This window comes from Tachypleus tridentatus, chromosome 7, assembly GCF_004210375.1.
Source record: "Tachypleus tridentatus isolate NWPU-2018 chromosome 7, ASM421037v1, whole genome shotgun sequence".
Taxonomy (NCBI): domain Eukaryota; kingdom Metazoa; phylum Arthropoda; class Merostomata; order Xiphosura; family Limulidae; genus Tachypleus; species Tachypleus tridentatus.
In genome coordinates, this window is record NC_134831.1 from 109,946,832 (window position 1) to 109,965,284 (window position 18,453).

The 18,453-nt window shown below is 31.2% G+C and overlaps 1 protein-coding gene across 1 annotated transcript; it reads left to right on the forward strand.

The window, feature by feature from the left end:
- Window positions 1–1,068: 1,068 nt before the first annotated feature.
- On the forward strand, window positions 1,069–17,685 carry LOC143257766 (uncharacterized). Its single transcript, XM_076516800.1, has 4 exons — window positions 1,069–1,275; window positions 10,877–11,271; window positions 13,437–13,515; window positions 15,793–17,685. Exons 1-4 carry the CDS (start codon window positions 1,069–1,071, stop codon window positions 17,128–17,130), a joined length of 2,019 nt encoding a protein of 672 aa, XP_076372915.1. The 3' UTR covers window positions 17,131–17,685.
- The last annotated feature ends 768 nt before the right edge of the window (window positions 17,686–18,453 follow it).

The window sequence follows — 18,453 nt, forward strand, 5'->3', positions numbered from 1 at the left end:
GATTCACATTATATATCACATGTACTTAAGATATTCAAGTGATTCACATTATATATCACATGTACTTAAGATATTCAAGTGATTCACATTATAAATTACACGTACTTAAGATATTCAAATGATTCACATTATAAATTACACGTACTTAAGATATTCAAATGAATTACATTATAAATTACACGTACTTAAAATATTCAAGTGATTCACATTATAAATTACACGTACTTAAGATATTCAAGTGATTCACATTATATATCACATGTATTTAAGATATTCAAGTGATTCACATTATATATCACATGTACTTAAGATATTCAAGTGATTCACATTATAAATTACACGTACTTAAGAATATTATGAATTACAACTTTTTGTCTGCTGTTGCTTCTCATATTTCTCATATACGAACATTCATTTTTATTTCAATAACAGAGATGTAATTTTTTCAATAATTTATTAATTTTCGTTTGTGTTTTGTGTGTTTCCAGAACTTTCCTTTGTTATTCTAATGAGAGACTACTCTGTTAAAACTAAAAAAAACTCTTTTCGAATTTAAAAATATCCTTCTCGTAATAATAAACTTTTTATACAGTTTAGTTAAAAACAAACATTAATGAAATATTCCCTTCTTTCTTTCAAAGTGATTAAAGGGGTCGCTGCCGTATGTGCACAGCTAGTAAAGTCACCGGATCAGTTTTATTCAAACACTAACCATGTCCATTTCACTAGCAGTAAGACTGAATAACCCATACTTCTATATCTCTTACGGTGTTTTGACATTCGTTACTAAAATGTTTAGACAACACTTACTAAAACTACAGTGGATCGCCGTTAAGCCGCGGTATTTGGGTGGTCAACCTGCTTAACCGCGGCTTAAGTGGTCCGCGGCTTAAACCTTTGTGACTGAAAAGCCGAAGTCGCCAACAGCTCCGCCGAGGAGCCTCATCCGGGCCATTGCGTGATCATTAAAATATTAATGTATAGACTATTCAGATACAATTGACAAGTGCCGTTTTAACACTTTTTAGTTTTAGTTTCTCTGCTTGTGCTTGAATAACTGGTCTAGATATGGGAATTCCATTGTTTCTGGCTTCACAAAATGCATTGAACGTTGCCTTGTCTAACTCCGGATCTTGTGCTGTTCTAGCTCTCTTGCGTTTCAAACCACCCTCATCAAGAAATGCTCTTAATTTATTTTCATCTTTAATCCACCCACGCAATGTAGACGCAGGTATGCCTAACTCTCTACTAACTTTAGCAAAGTTTCGCCGTTTCGTATTCTTTCTATGACATTCAGCTTTTGCTGAACGTCATACGATGCATGTTTACGTTTGGTACTCATCGGGTAGGAATTTGTCAATATGATATGCTCACTATTAATTCAGAAACTGAAGTGATAAAAATATCGGATTATCGAATTAAAAATAATACCTGAATTATTGATGACTTTTTTCACGGATTTACCGCGGATTAACTTTAATGTATGGAGAGGTGTGATTCGGTAACAATGGCGGGCTTCATAAAGCTGACATAGAGAGCGGATAAGGTAGATTAACGGTCGATTTCTATTGTAATATATTTTATTTATTTCCCAAATTAAAGCAAATCCTTTTTAAATATCCCCTTGAAGTTATAAAGCCAAGATTAAATTCGTAAGCCGCGTTTTTACACGTTCTTAAATTAGCGGTGAGCCGCGATAATCCTCGCTCACATCGCTCACAAGACTTGCTACAGCGGCTTAAGCGGTTTCGGGGTTACTTACTAAAGTTCTCCATAATTTTTACTGTGCTGTATAAACATTGTTTTCTATAATGTTTAAATATTGTTTACTATATTGTTTAAACATTGTTTGCTATAGTGTTTAAACATTGTTTACTAAAGTGTTTAAACATTGTTTACTATATTGTTTAAACATTTTTTACTAAACTGTTTAAACATTGTTTACTAAAGTGTTTAAACATTGTTTACTAAAGTGTTTAAGCATTGTTTACTAAAGTATTTAAACATTGTTTACTAAAGTGTTTAAACATTGTTTACTATATTGTTTAAACATTATTTACTATGTTGTTTAAACATTGTTTACTATATTGTTTAAACATTGTTTACTAAAGTGTTTAAACATTGTTTACTATATTGTTTAAACATTCTTTACTATATTGTTTAGACATTGTTTACTATATTGTTTAAACATTGTTTACTAAAGTGTTTAAACATTGTTTACTAAAGTGTTTAAGCATTGTTTACTAAAGTGTTTAAACATTGTTTACTATATTGTTTAAACATTATTTACTATGTTGTTTAAACATTTTTTACTAAACTGTTTAAACATTGTTTACTATATTGTTTAAACATTGTTTACTAAAGTGTTTAAGCATTGTTTACTAAAGTGTTTAAACATTGTTTACTATATTGTTTAAACATTATTTACTATATTGTTTAAACATTGTTTACTATATTGTTTTAACATTGTTTACTAAAGTGTTTAAACATGGTTAACTAAAGTATTTAAACATTGTTTACTATATTGTTTAAACATTTTTTACAAAACTGTTTAAACATTATTTACTAAAGTGTTTAAACATTGTTTACTAAAGTGTTTAAGCATTGTTTACTAAAGTGTTTAAACATTGTTTACTAAAGTGTTTAAACATTGTTTACTATATTGTTTAAACATTATTTACTATATTGTTTAAACATTGTTTACTATATTGTTTACTAAAGTGTTTAAACATGGTTAACTAAAGTATTTAAACATTGTTTACTATAGTGTTTAGACAGTTATCAAAGTTTCAAGATATATTAGGACACGAGAAATCAATATAGAAATTTAGGTACAGATATCAGGTACCGAAAAGTCAACATTCATGATTCGTGTAGTGACTCCAAGGTCACGTACATTGCAAAACGAAATGCTACTTACAAACTAGTCTCTGAACATTTAATAGTATCTAATAGAACCAGTCTTCCATTACTTAATCCCAATCACTAATCTATTCGTACGCATTATGAAACATCAGGTCACAATATCACACTTACCAGTTTCTCTATCATCACCTAAGGATCTTCAAACCATGGACTCCACAGAAAGTCAACTTACACTTATGAATTTTAATGAGTCACTAACCTAGTTAAATCTGAAATGTTCAACATGTTCAAATGTAATGAGCTGTTGTGTAATGAATATATCAACATTTACCGCATTTTCCTAATAACTTACAAACTAATAATTGTGTTATATTATAATTCTGGTAAGATTCATATTTATAGATTAGTTTTCATATTTCACTGATGATGGAGAGAGTTATCCTTAAATGTTCAAACCTGTAAATAAAATGTAAGTTTTGTAAACCGTTTTCATTCCATTGGTAATCTATTGATGGTTAATATTAAACACACTATTGTGACGATTGTTAATCTATTGATGGTTAATATTAAACACACTACTGTAACGATTGGTAATCTATTGATGGTTAATATTAAACACACTTACTGTGACGATTGGTAATCTATTGATGGTTAATATTAAACACACTTACTGTGACGATTGGTAATCTATTGATGGTTAATATTAAACACACTTACTGTGACGATTGGTAATCTATTGATGGTTAATATTAAACACACTACTGTAACGATTGGTAATCTATTGATGGTTAATATTAAACACACTTACTGTGACGATTGGTAATCTATTGATGTTTAGTATTAAACACACTACTGTGACAATTGGTAATCTATTGATGGTTAATATTAAACAGTACTGTAACGACTGGTAATCTATTGATCGTTAATATTAAACATACTACTGTGACGATTGGTAATCTATTGATGGTTAATATTAAACACACTACTGTGACGATTGGTAATGTATTGATGGTTATTATTAAACACACTACTGTGACGATTGGTAATCTATTGATGTTTAGTATTAAACACACTACTGTGACGGTTGGTAATCTATTGATGTTTAGTATTAAACACACTACTGTGACGGTTGGTAATCTATTGATGGTTAATATTAAACACACTATTGTGACGATTGGTAATCTATTGATGGTTAATATTAAACACACTACTGTGACGATTGGTAATCTATTGATGGTTAATATTAAACACACTACTGTGACGATTGGTAATCTGTTGATGGTTAATATTAAACACACTACTGTAACAATTGGTAATCTATTGATGGTTAATATTAAATACACTACTGTGACGATTGGTAATCTATTGATGTTTAATATTAAACACACTACTGTGACGATTGGTAATCTATTGATGTTTAGTATTAAACACACTACTGTGACGAATGGTAATCTATTGATGTTTAGTATTAAACACACTACTGTGACGATTGGTAATCTATTGATGTTTAATATTAAACACACTATTGTGACGATTGGTAATCTATTGATGTTTAGTATTAAACACACTACTGTGACGATTGGTAATCTATTGATGGTTAATATTAAACACACTACTGTGACGATTGGTAATGTATTGATGGTTATTATTAAACACACTACTGTGACGATTGGTAATCTATTGATGTTTAATATTAAACACACTACAGTGACGATTGGTAATCTATTGATGTTTAGTATTAAACACACTACTGTGACGGTTGGTAATCTATTGATGGTTAATATTAAACACACTACTGTGACGATTGGTAATCTATTGATGTTTAGTATTAAACACACTACTGTGACGGTTGGTAATCTATTGATGGTTAATATTAAACACACTATTTTGACGATTGTTAATCTATTGATGGTTAATATTAAACACACTACTGTAACGATTGGTAATCTATTGATGGTTAATATTAAACACACTTACTGTGACGATTGGTAATCTATTGATGGTTAATATTAAACACACTTACTGTGACGATTGGTAATCTATTGATGGTTAATATTAAACACACTTACTGTGACGATTGGTAATCTATTGATGGTTAATATTAAACACACTACTGTAACGATTGGTAATCTATTGATGGTTAATATTAAACACACTGTGACGATTGGTAATCTATTGATGTTTAGTATTAAACACACTACTGTGACAATTGGTAATCTATTGATGGTTAATATTAAACAGTACTGTAACGACTGGTAATCTATTGACCGTTAATATTAAACATACTACTGTGACGATTGGTAATCTATTGATGGTTAATATTAAACACACTACTGTGACGATTGGTAATGTATTGATGGTTATTATTAAACACACTACTGTGACGATTGGTAATCTATTGATGTTTAGTATTAAACACACTACTGTGACGGTTGGTAATCTATTGATGGTTAATATTAAACACACTATTGTGACGATTGGTAATCTATTGATGGTTAATATTAAACACACTACTGTGACGATTGGTAATCTATTGATGGTTAATATTAAACACACCACTGTGACGATTGGTAATCTGTTGATGGTTAATATTAAACACACTACTGTAACAATTGGTAATCTATTGATGGTTAATATTAAATACACTACTGTGACGATTGGTAATCTATTGATGTTTAATATTAAACACACTACTGTGACGATTGGTAATCTATTGATGTTTAGTATTAAACACACTACTGTGACGATTGGTAATCTATTGATGTTTAGTATTAAACACACTACTGTGACGATTGGTAATCTATTGATGTTTAATATTAAACACACTATTGTGACGATTGGTAATCTATTGATGTTTAGTATTAAACACACTACTGTGACGATTGGTAATCTATTGATGGTTAATATTAAACACACTACTGTGACGATTGGTAATCTATTGATGGTTAATATTAAACACACTACTGTGACGATTGGTAATCTATTGATGGTTAATATTAAACACACTTACTGTGACGATTGGTAATCTATTGATGGTTAATATTAAACACACTTACTGTGACGATTGGTAATCTATTGATGGTTAATATTAAACACACTACTGTAACGATTGGTAATCTATTGATGGTTAATATTAAACACACTTACTGTGACGATTGGTAATCTATTGATGTTTAGTATTAAACACACTACTGTGACAATTGGTAATCTATTGATGGTTAATATTAAACAGTACTGTAACGACTGGTAATCTATTGATCGTTAATATTAAACATACTACTGTGACGATTGGTAATCTATTGATGGTTAATATTAAACACACTACTGTGACGATTGGTAATGTATTGATGGTTATTATTAAACACACTACTGTGACGATTGGTAATCTATTGATGTTTAGTATTAAACACACTACTGTGACGGTTGGTAATCTATTGATGTTTAGTATTAAACGCACTACTGTGACGGTTGGTAATCTATTGATGGTTAATATTAAACACACTATTGTGACGATTGGTAATCTATTGATGGTTAATATTAAACACACTACTGTGACGATTGGTAATCTATTGATGGTTAATATTAAACACACTACTGTGACGATTGGTAATCTGTTGATGGTTAATATTAAACACACTACTGTAACAATTGGTAATCTATTGATGGTTAATATTAAATACACTACTGTGACGATTGGTAATCTATTGATGTTTAATATTAAACACACTACTGTGACGATTGGTAATCTATTGATGTTTAGTATTAAACACACTACTGTGACGAATGGTAATCTATTGATGATTAGTATTAAACACACTACTGTGACGATTGGTAATCTATTGATGTTTAATATTAAACACACTATTGTGACGATTGGTAATCTATTGATGTTTAGTATTAAACACACTACTGTGACGATTGGTAATCTATTGATGGTTAATATTAAACACACTACTGTGACGATTGGTAATGTATTGATGGTTATTATTAAACACACTACTGTGACGATTGGTAATCTATTGATGTTTAATATTAAACACAGTACTGTGACGATTGGTAATCTATTGATGTTTAGTATTAAACACACTACTGTGACGGTTGGTAATCTATTGATGGTTAATATTAAACACACTACTGTGACGATTGGTAATCTATTGATGTTTAGTATTAAACACACTACTGTGACGGTTGGTAATCTATTGATGGTTAATATTAAACACACTATTTTGACGATTGTTAATCTATTGATGGTTAATATTAAACACACTACTGTAACGATTGGTAATCTATTGATGGTTAATATTAAACACACTTACTGTGACGATTGGTAATCTATTGATGGTTAATATTAAACACACTTACTGTGACGATTGGTAATCTATTGATGGTTAATATTAAACACACTTACTGTGACGATTGGTAATCTATTGATGGTTAATATTAAACACACTACTGTAACGATTGGTAATCTATTGATGGTTAATATTAAACACACTGTGACGATTGGTAATCTATTGATGTTTAGTATTAAACACACTACTGTGACAATTGGTAATCTATTGATGGTTAATATTAAACAGTACTGTAACGACTGGTAATCTATTGACCGTTAATATTAAACATACTACTGTGACGATTGGTAATCTATTGATGGTTAATATTAAACACACTACTGTGACGATTGGTAATCTATTGATGTTTAGTATTAAACACACTACTGTGACGGTTGGTAATCTATTGATGGTTAATATTAAACACACTATTGTGACGATTGGTAATCTAATGATGGTTAATATTAAACACACTACTGTGACGATTGGTAATCTATTGATGGTTAATATTAAACACACCACTGTGACGATTGGTAATCTGTTGATGGTTAATATTAAACACACTACTGTAAATAATTGGTAATCTATTGATGGTTAATATTAAATACACTACTGTGACGATTGGTAATCTATTGATGTTTAATATTAAACACACTACTGTGACGATTGGTAATCTATTGATGTTTAGTATTAAACACACTACTGTGACGATTGGTAATCTATTGATGTTTAGTATTAAACACACTACTGTGACGATTGGTAATCTATTGATGTTTAATATTAAACACACTATTGTGACGATTGGTAATCTATTGATGTTTAGTATTAAACACACTACTGTGACGATTGGTAATCTATTGATGGTTAATATTAAACACACTACTGTGACGATTGGTAATCTATTGATGGTTAATATTAAACACACTACTGTGACGATTGGTAATCTATTGATGGTTAATATTAAACACACTACTGTGACGATTGGTAATGTATTGATGGTTATTATTAAACACACTACTGTGACGATTGGTAATCTATTGATGTTTAATATTAAACACACTACTGTGACGATTGGTAATCTATTGATGTTTAGTATTAAACACACTACTGTGACGGTTGGTAATCTATTGATGGTTAATATTAAACACACTACTGTGACGATTGGTAATCTATTGATGTTTAGTATTAAACACACTACTGTGACGGTTGGTAATCTATTGATGGTTAATATTAAACACACTATTTTGACGATTGTTAATCTATTGATGGTTAATATTAAACACACTACTGTTACGATTGGTAATCTATTGATGGTTAATATTAAACACACTTACTGTGACGATTGGTAATCTATTGATGGTTAATATTAAACACACTTACTGTGACGATTCGTAATCTATTGATGGTTAATATTAAACACACTTACTGTGACGATTGGTAATCTATTGATGGTTAATATTAAACACACTACTGTAACGATTGGTAATCTATTGATGGTTAATATTAAACACACTGTGACGATTGGTAATCTATTGATGTTTAGTATTAAACACACTACTGTGACAATTGGTAATCTATTGATGGTTAATATTAAACAGTACTGTAACGACTGGTAATCTATTGACCGTTAATATTAAACATACTACTGTGACGATTGGTAATCTATTGATGGTTAATATTAAACACACTACTGTGACGATTGGTAATCTGTTGATGGTTAATATTAAACACACTACTGTAACAATTGGTAATCTATTGATGGTTAATATTAAATACACTACTGTGACGATTGGTAATCTATTGATGTTTAATATTAAACACACTACTGTGACGATTGGTAATCTATTGATGTTTAGTATTAAACACACTACTGTGACGATTGGTAATCTATTGATGTTTAGTATTAAACACACTACTGTGACGATTGGTAATCTATTGATGTTTAATATTAAACACACTATTGTGACGATTGGTAATCTATTGATGTTTAGTATTAAACACACTACTGTGACGATTGGTAATCTATTGATGGTTAATATTAAACACACTACTGTGACGATTGGTAATCTATTGATGGTTAATATTAAACACACTACTGTGACGATTGGTAATCTATTGATGGTTAATATTAAACACACTATTGTGACGATTGGTAATCTTTTGATGGTTAATATTTAACACACTATTGTGACGATTGGTAATCTATTGATGGTTAATATTAAACACACTACTGTGACGATTGGTAATCTATTGATGGTTAATATTAAACACACTACTATAACAATTGGTAATCTATTGATGGTTAATATTAAATACACTACTGTGATGATTGGTAATCTATTGATGGTTAATATTAAACACACTACTGTGACGATTGGTAATCTATTGATGGTTAATATTAAACACTACTGTGACGATTGGTAATCTATTGATGGTTAATATTAAACACACTATTGTGACGATTGGTAATCTTTTGATGTTTAGTATTAAACACACTACTGTGACGATTAGTATTCTATTGATGGTTAATATTAAACACACTACTGTGACGATTAGTATTCTATTGATGGTTAATATTAAACACACTACTGTGACGATTGGTAATCTATTGATGTTTACTATTAAACACACTACTGTGACGATTGGTAATCTATTGATGTTTAGTATTAAACACACTACTGTGACGATTGGTAATCTATTGATGTTTAGTATTAAACACACTACTGTGACGATTGGTAATCTATTGATGTTTAATATTAAACACACTATTGTGACGATTGGTAATCTATTGATGTTTAGTATTAAACACACTACTGTGACGATTGGTAATCTATTGATGGTTAATATTAAACACACTACTGTGACGATTGGTAATCTATTGATGGTTAGTATTAAACACACTACTGTGACGATTGGTAATCTATTGATGTTTAATATTAAACACACTATTGTGACGATTGGTAATCTATTGATGTTTAGTATTAAACACACTACTGTGACGATTGGTAATCTATTGATGGTTAATATTAAACACACTACTGTGACGATTGGTAATCTATTGATGTTTAGTATTAAACACACTACTGTGACGATTGGTAATCTATTGATGTTTAATATTAAACACACTACTGTGACGATTGGTAATCTATTGATGTTTAGTATTAAACACACTACTGTGACGATTGGTAATCTATTGATGTTTAGTATTAAACACACTACTGTGACGATTGGTAATCTATTGATGGTTAGTATTAAACACACTACTGTAACAATTAGTAATCTATTGATGGTTAATATTAAATACACTACTATGACGATTGGTAATCTATTGATGGTTAGTATTAAACACACTACTGTAACAATTAGTAATCTATTGATGGTTAATATTAAATACACTACTGTGACGATTGGTAATCTATTGATGGTTAGTATTAAACACACTACTGTAACAATTAGTAATCTATTGATGGTTAATATTAAATACACTACTGTAACAATTAGTAATCTATTGATGGTTAATATTAAATACACTACTGTGACGATTGGTAATCTATTGATGGTTAATATAAAACTGTGGGTTATATAATTTGTAGAAAACAAATGTCTTTTTTGTAATAAAACAAAATGGATAGTTCGATTTTACTCTTTTTTCGTGGAACTTTTATCGTTACTATTTGTAGATAAATGGAAAAGACATTTCGAAACTTAACTGCGAGGATGCGCTTCAGACTTTTAACACTGCAGTGGAGCCTATTGTCGGGGAGGTTATGAAAAATAAGAATGATAAAACAATCATTTCTTCAAACAATGACAAAGAAATTGAAATGGTAAAACGTCGACACCCAGTGGACAACATCGATTACATTTCCAATATGCAAGAGACATCAAAACCGACATTAACTTCACAGATTTACCTCCCATTCGCAGAAGACAATCTTGGTCCTAATGTCAAAGCTTCGGAGGAAGAGATTGGCTCAAGTGATTTGAGGCCAAAGTTTAGAGATGCCACAACGCAAACAGAGTGGACAGAAGGATGGGAAAAGTTACCCACAGATTTCTTTAAAAACTTTGAAACGTATGTTGTATAAATAAGCGGACACAAAGTAAAATTTATAAAAACATTATTGTTTTAGTTAAATATTTTATAGTAATAGAAGTATCGAATGTTTTCCATGAGAAATATTTTTATTTCAAATTAATACTGAAAATGAAATTAATAAATACGTTTTTTATTAGAATGTTATAAACAAATGGGTTGTATGAATGTGATATTACAATATAAATAATTAAGTTATATATTTAGTCTTTCAAAATCTGCTTTCGACATTTTATAATACTGCCACCTATAGTGGAATGATATTTATTCAAACAAATGAAAAAAATTGAATGGTAATTAAGTCATGAATAATATAAACTTTCAATTCGTTATTACCTACTCAAAACAGAAAACGTATAATATGAACAGCCAATAAGGAAGAGGTGTCCATTTTAATGTGCAAAAAATACTCATATATATGTGTGTGAGTGTGTGCACACGAGATTAAATGTAACTATCACTATACACTACGACAACATGAAGTGATATCAGTCTCTAAATATTTCAGAAGTTTAACAACCATTTTCTGTACTCGATAGAAAACCACATGTATATATATATCATCAGCACTGACCCTTATCAACATTGGTTATATTTCTTTATTCCGAAGAAGAAATAACCTTACGATGTAGTGACCAGTAGAAGTTAACTTTAGATATGGTGACTAGTAGAAATCTTTAAATATACTGACTAATAGAAATGATCTTTAAATATGGTGACTAGTAGAAATAATCTTTAGATATCGTGACAAAAAGAAATGATCTTTAGATATAGTGACCACTAAAAATGTTCTTTACGTATGGTGACTAGTAGAAATTATCTTTCGATATAGTGAGTAGTTGAAATGATCTTTCGATATGGTGACTAGCAGAAATGATCTTTAGATATAGTGACTAGTAGAAATGATGTTTAGATATGGTGACTAGTAGAAATGATCTTTAGATATGGTGACTAGTAGAAATAATCTTTAGATATGGTGACTAGCAGAAATGATCTTTAGATATGGTGACTAGTAGAAATGATGTTTTGATATGGTGTCTAGTAGAAATGATCTTTAGATATAGTGACTAGTAGAAATGATCTTTAGATATGGTGACTAGCAGAAATTAACTTCAGATATAGTGACTAGTAGACATAATCTTTAGATATAGTGACCACCAGAAATGATCTTTAGATATGATTCTAGTAGAAATTAAGGTGACTAGTAAAAATTATCTTTAGATATGGTAACTAGTAGAAATGTTCTTTAGATATAGGGACTAGTAGAAATGATCTTTAGATTTAGTAACTAGTACAGATGATCTTTAGATATAGTGACTAGTATAAATGATCTTTAGATATAGTGAATAGTGGAAATTATCTTTAGATATAGTGACTGGTATAAATGATCTTTAGATATAGTGACTAGTATAAATGATCTTTAGATATAGTGACTGGTATAAATGATCTTTAGATATAGTGACAAGTATAAATGATCTTTAGATATAGTGACTAGTACAGATGATCTTTATATATAGTGACAAGTATAAATGATCTTTAGATATAGTGACTAGTACAGATGATCTTTATATATAGTGACAAGTATAAATGATCTTTAGATATAGTGACTGGTATAAATGATCTTTAGATATAGTGACTGGTATAAATGATCTTTAGATATAGTGACAAGTATAAATGATCTTTAGATATAGTGACTGGTATAAATTATCTTTAGATATAGTGACTGGTATAAATGATCTTTAGATATAGTGACTGGTATAAATGATCTTTAGATATAGTGACTAGTATAAATGATCTTTAGATATAGTGACTGGTATAAATGATCTTTAGATATAGTGACTGGTATAAATGATCTTTAGATATAGTGACTGGTATAAATGATCTTTATATATAGTGACTAGTACAGATGATCTTTAGATATAATGACAAGTAGAAATGATATTTAAATATAGCGGTTTGTAGATGTTAACTTTAGATATAGCGACTAGAAAAATCTAACTTTCAGGTGTAGTGTTCGAAGGGAACACTGCCATGAACATTAGTTGTAAAAACACAAAACTGAGAGTGGAGCTATTCATCCGAAATACATTTGTATATTCATAATTTTAGGATTTTATCTAATATAAATTATCTTTCTGGTCTAGATTAAGGAACATAGAAACATTGGTTCAAACAACGAATGCCACGACAATATCTGAAACTCCAACACACGTTCATTCCAAGGTAAGTAGCTTGAACTGGTTGTGCTGTGGTTGGCTGTAAAGAAAAGTATTAAAACAACACTCTGTCCTGTGTCAGTACCAGTTGTTGTGTGCTTAACACAGTACAAAAATAGCACTTAGTCCTGTGTCAGTACCAGTTGTGGTGTGGTTAACACAGTACAAAAATAACACTTTGTTCTGTGTCAGTACCAGTTGTTGTGTGCTTAACACAGTACAAAAATAGCACTTGGTTCTGTGTCAGTACCAGTTGTTGTGTGCTTAACACAGTACAAAAAACAACACTCTGTCCTGTGTCAGTATCAGTTGTTGTGTGCTTAACACAGTACAAAAATAACATTTGGTTCTGTGTCAGTACCAGTTGTGGTGTGGTTAACACAATAAAAAAACAACACTTAGTCCTGTGTCAGTACCAGTTATGGTGTGGTTAACACACAAAAAAACAACACTTAGTCCTGTTTCAGTGCTAGTTGTGATGTGGTTAACACAATATAAGAATAACACTTAGTTCTGTATCAGAACCAGTTGTAGTGTGTTTAACACAATACAAAAATAACACTCTGTCCTGTGTCAGTACCAGTTGTTGTGTGGTTAACACAATACAAAAATAACACTTTGTCCTGTGTCAGTACCAGTTGTGGTGTGGTTAACACAATACAATAATGACACTTTGTCCTGTATCAGTAACAGTTGTTGTGTGGTTTACACTATACAAAAATAACACTTTTTCCTGTGTCAGTACCAGCTGTGATTGATAGAACCTGGTGATGTTCGTTAGAACTAGATGGTGAGTACTGTCTCCTGGTATGCTTACTTAGAACTAGAAGGTGAGTACAGACCCCTGGTATATTTACTCAGAACTAGAAGGCGCATACTCGTACAGACGTCTGGTGTGTTTACTCAGAACTAGAAGGCTAGTACGGGCCATTGGTATGTTTCCTGATAATCTGACTTCAGAGAAATTAACATTATATATTATCGTGTTTGACCTAAAATAGAAAGACGACTTCTGTGAGGAAACGAAAATGAATCCTGATTTCTCGAGTTTTCATCTTACTTGTAACACATTTTTATACCATCATATTAATGTTGGCTTTCCAGTGTTTGTTGTTACTTTTGCGAACTATTTTTGCTTTCAGTTGCCATGGATACAAGAACGACTAAATCGTTTGGACTTGTGTATTAAGTTGTCATTCTTCGATTACTTTTAGTGATTTTGTTAGACGTTGGTTGATGTGCTTGTATATATATATATACACAGAAAGCATAGAGAAGCGCTGAAATATAACAAGACGTATTAAATTAATTATCCAATTACAATGAAGGATTAGAGATTGTGAACCGTTGATGAGTCTTAACAACCTAGATACTTTATTTGACGAAATGGATCGTTTATTAAACGATGAAGAGTGTTCTTATTTGAAGATAATCTTCATTGACTACGTCACTTAGCCTAACGGCACCATGTGTTACTTTAGGGTTTATCAACTCTGATAAACTCGTGAGGTTAAAATATAAAAAAAATGTTTGTGAAACAAAAGATGAAAACCGAACGTTTACTGATTCTAAATACAACCCTAATTGTTAAAACTGTTTGCTATATTTAATAACACACATTTCGTATATGAAGAAATGTCTTTAATATTTATATATTGTTCAGGATTACTTTTCAAGACTTTATTTTGTATTTCCTATGTGTTTCGAGAAAATAAATTACTAAAATTGGCTTATGTCCAAGTTCCTGTCATTTTTGGGTGCATTTTGTTTTTATTTCTTACAGTAATGTTTTATTTAATTCGGGTGGCCCACCATTTTATGTTTTCCTTCCTCCATCTGGTGGTGATAATATTCTGTGCTTGTAACACTAAGATTTAAGGTTAGCTTCCTAGAGTAGTCAGAAGTCGGATATCCCTTGGTGTGGCTCTGCCCTATTCTCGGGATAAGCGAATTGCTGACAGAACACACCAGTAACCATAAAAACTACTTAGTTCTTAATAAGTTTTTATGAAATTATCTCAACACACACAGCTGTTTATTTTGGGTTGGTAACAAAATGATGTTTAAAAATAACATGATATCATTGAAACTTGAAGAAATATTTATTCAACATTGTGCTAATATTGGTTTAAATAAAATACGAAAGTTATGTTCATAGTGTTTTCTAAAAAACGACACGAATTTTTTTTCATGTTTCATCTAATGAAACTTAAGATAATGTTTTACTTGTACATAATACCTTCCATTAAGTCTAAAGTAACATTGGTTGTTTTATTGTTCCTAGGATATAAGTAAGAAAACTGGTTTCCCAGTCTATACATCATCTACAAAGTCACCATGTAACAATGAAGGGATAAATCCATTGAAGACAGTGACAACACCGTGTGACAGAGGAATAAAAGTGACAACTTATAAGACGGAAGAGGTGATATCCAGCAATGAGAAAATTCCACAATATTATTCAGATGTGAGTTTAGACCACGAAATGGCATTGTTGAGTAAAGAAATGGAAAATATTCAATTAGAATGCGAGTCTCTCGTGAAGCGTCACCTTCAGAAAGAAAAAGGAATTAGTTGCTCAGCAGTTGGCTCTGGAGTGTCTCCTAGGGAAGAGCTAACGAGACCAGAATATAACAGTTCTAGACTGTGGCACCACGCTTGTAGGGCCGTGGAAAAACACTCTGAGAATTATGGGCACGATGAAGAAGAACACGAGAGATATTCTAGTTCAAGTGCATACAGCACCGGCGACAGTTCAACATACGCAATAGTTCTTGAACATACCGCTAGATGGGGCGCTGTGCCAGGGACTAAAAGGTCTTCACCCTGTAAAAAGAAACTATTGCCGGGCGCCAAACCTGAAGCTGCAAACGGTACGAGTGCATTTAAGAAAACGGAGCTTTTAACAAATGTAAAGATGGAAGATGTCGATTCACAAGATTTACTCGTGAAACAAAGCAGAGACTTTAGTCAAACTTCCAAAAATATAAACGATCTATCAATGTTTCTAGGGAAAACAATGTATACCGACAGAACACACTTAAGTCACACCATCTGGTTGCAACAAGAACTGTTTCGTCAGGCTTTACAAGAAAACACCTCACAAAACTGTGATTCTTTGGTAAACAGTCAACACCGGACTGACATACACAATCGACTAACTACATCCTATCCACAGTTCATGGTGACAGCATTGCCGAACCAGATTAACTACTTCCCGTTTGAGTGGAGGTTAAAAAGTCGGCCAGATGGCGCTAGATATATCACACGTCACCCAATCCGTAACCGCATACTTCGAGAACGTTCTCTGAGAATCATGGAGGAAAGGTGCGGACTTACAACAGATGATGACACCGTGAGCGAAATGAAACTTGGTCGCTATTGGCCAAGAGAAGCAAGAAAGCGACACCTACAACAAGCAAAAGAAAGAAGAAAACGGGAGTTATTTTTAAAAACCCACCAGGAACGACAACCAGAAATGAGTAAAGTGTCTTCTTATTCAGACGAGGTCCAAAAAGACATTAACCAGGTTAAATCTGTACACACAGATAAGTGTTTCCGTCAGTTATCGCGCCGTAATAGGTATCGAACATCGGGTTTCTATTCGGTCACAACAGTATAACATTTACTAAATAGTAAGGAACCGTCCTCTACTTTTACAAACTCAAATCTTGGATACTAAAATATTTTTGTCTCAGGAAAAATGGTTTAAAAGATACTACAGTTTTTTGTCGGGTGTCCACAATTTGTTTCAATAGATCATCCGTGTGAATAAACTTTGTGGAACTTTACCTGTTCTTCCAGCTGAAATATATAAAAAAATATAATTTTTTCAGTCACTGTATATTTTGTTCTTGTTTTTGTGTTTTTTATTTTGTTATAATATTAATTATTTCTCACTAAAGCTCTTAAATGTAGCGTAGGTAACCTTCGTGCAGCTTTGCGCGAAATTCCAAAACAAACAAACAAACGAAACCCTTAAATGTGTATCGTGGTTGGTAAACATAAGCGTTAAACAAAGATAACTCTAGCGTTGGGCTGAATAGCTGTGATTTAAAATACTTTTATCCATAAAAACAACATGTGCTCTTCTAACACAGTTGTGAGGATCTCCATTTGACTAATCTCGTGAATGGTGATTTTTGTACGATAATTATTCATGTTTCAAATAATAAATTCAGGGCATTTCATATGTTTCACGTCTGATTTACTCTCTAGTAATAAACCATACTCGAGACATTTGTTTGTACATTAAAATACATCTTCTGTGTGATTTGTAATAGAAAAAAACTTAATATCAGCTCATCTGTAGTGTGAATTACTTTACATTACAGAGATTGAACAGTGATTAGTAGTGTGAATTACTCAACATTACAGAAGTTACTAGTGAATAGTGATCTGTAGTGTGAATTACTTTACATTACAGAGATTGAATAGTGATCTGTATTGTGAATTACTCAACATTACAGAAGTTACTAGTGAATAGTGATCTGTAGTGTGAATTACTCAACATTACAGAAGTTACTAGTGAATAGTGATCTGTAGTGTGAATTAATCAACATGACAGATATTGAATAGTGATCTGTAGTGTGAATTACTCAACATTACAGAGATTACTAGTGATTAATAGTGTGAATTACTTTACATTACAGAAATTGAATAGTGATTAGTAGTGTGAATTACTCAACATTACAGAGATTGAATAGTGATCTGTATTGTGAATTACTTTACATTACAGATATTGAATAGTGACTGTATTGTGAATTACTCAACATTACAGAAGTTACTAGTGAATAGTGATCTGTAGTGTGAATTAATCAACATGACACAGATTGAATAGTGATCTGTATTGTGAATTACTCAACATTACAGAAGTTACTAGTGAATAGTGATCTGTAGTGTGAATTAATCAACATGACAGAGATTGAATAGTGATCTGTAGTGT

Excerpts from the sequence above, each read along its gene's own strand:
- LOC143257766 (XM_076516800.1), top strand. The coding sequence starts at position 1,069 with ATGGGAATTCCATTGTTTCTGGCTTCACAAAATGCATTGAACGTTGCC. Across the intron at positions 11,272-13,436 it reads TTCTTTAAAAACTTTGAAAC|ATTAAGGAACATAGAAACAT; the intron begins GTATGTTGTATA and ends TTTCTGGTCTAG. Across the intron at positions 13,516-15,792 it reads CAACACACGTTCATTCCAAG|GATATAAGTAAGAAAACTGG; the intron begins GTAAGTAGCTTG and ends TATTGTTCCTAG.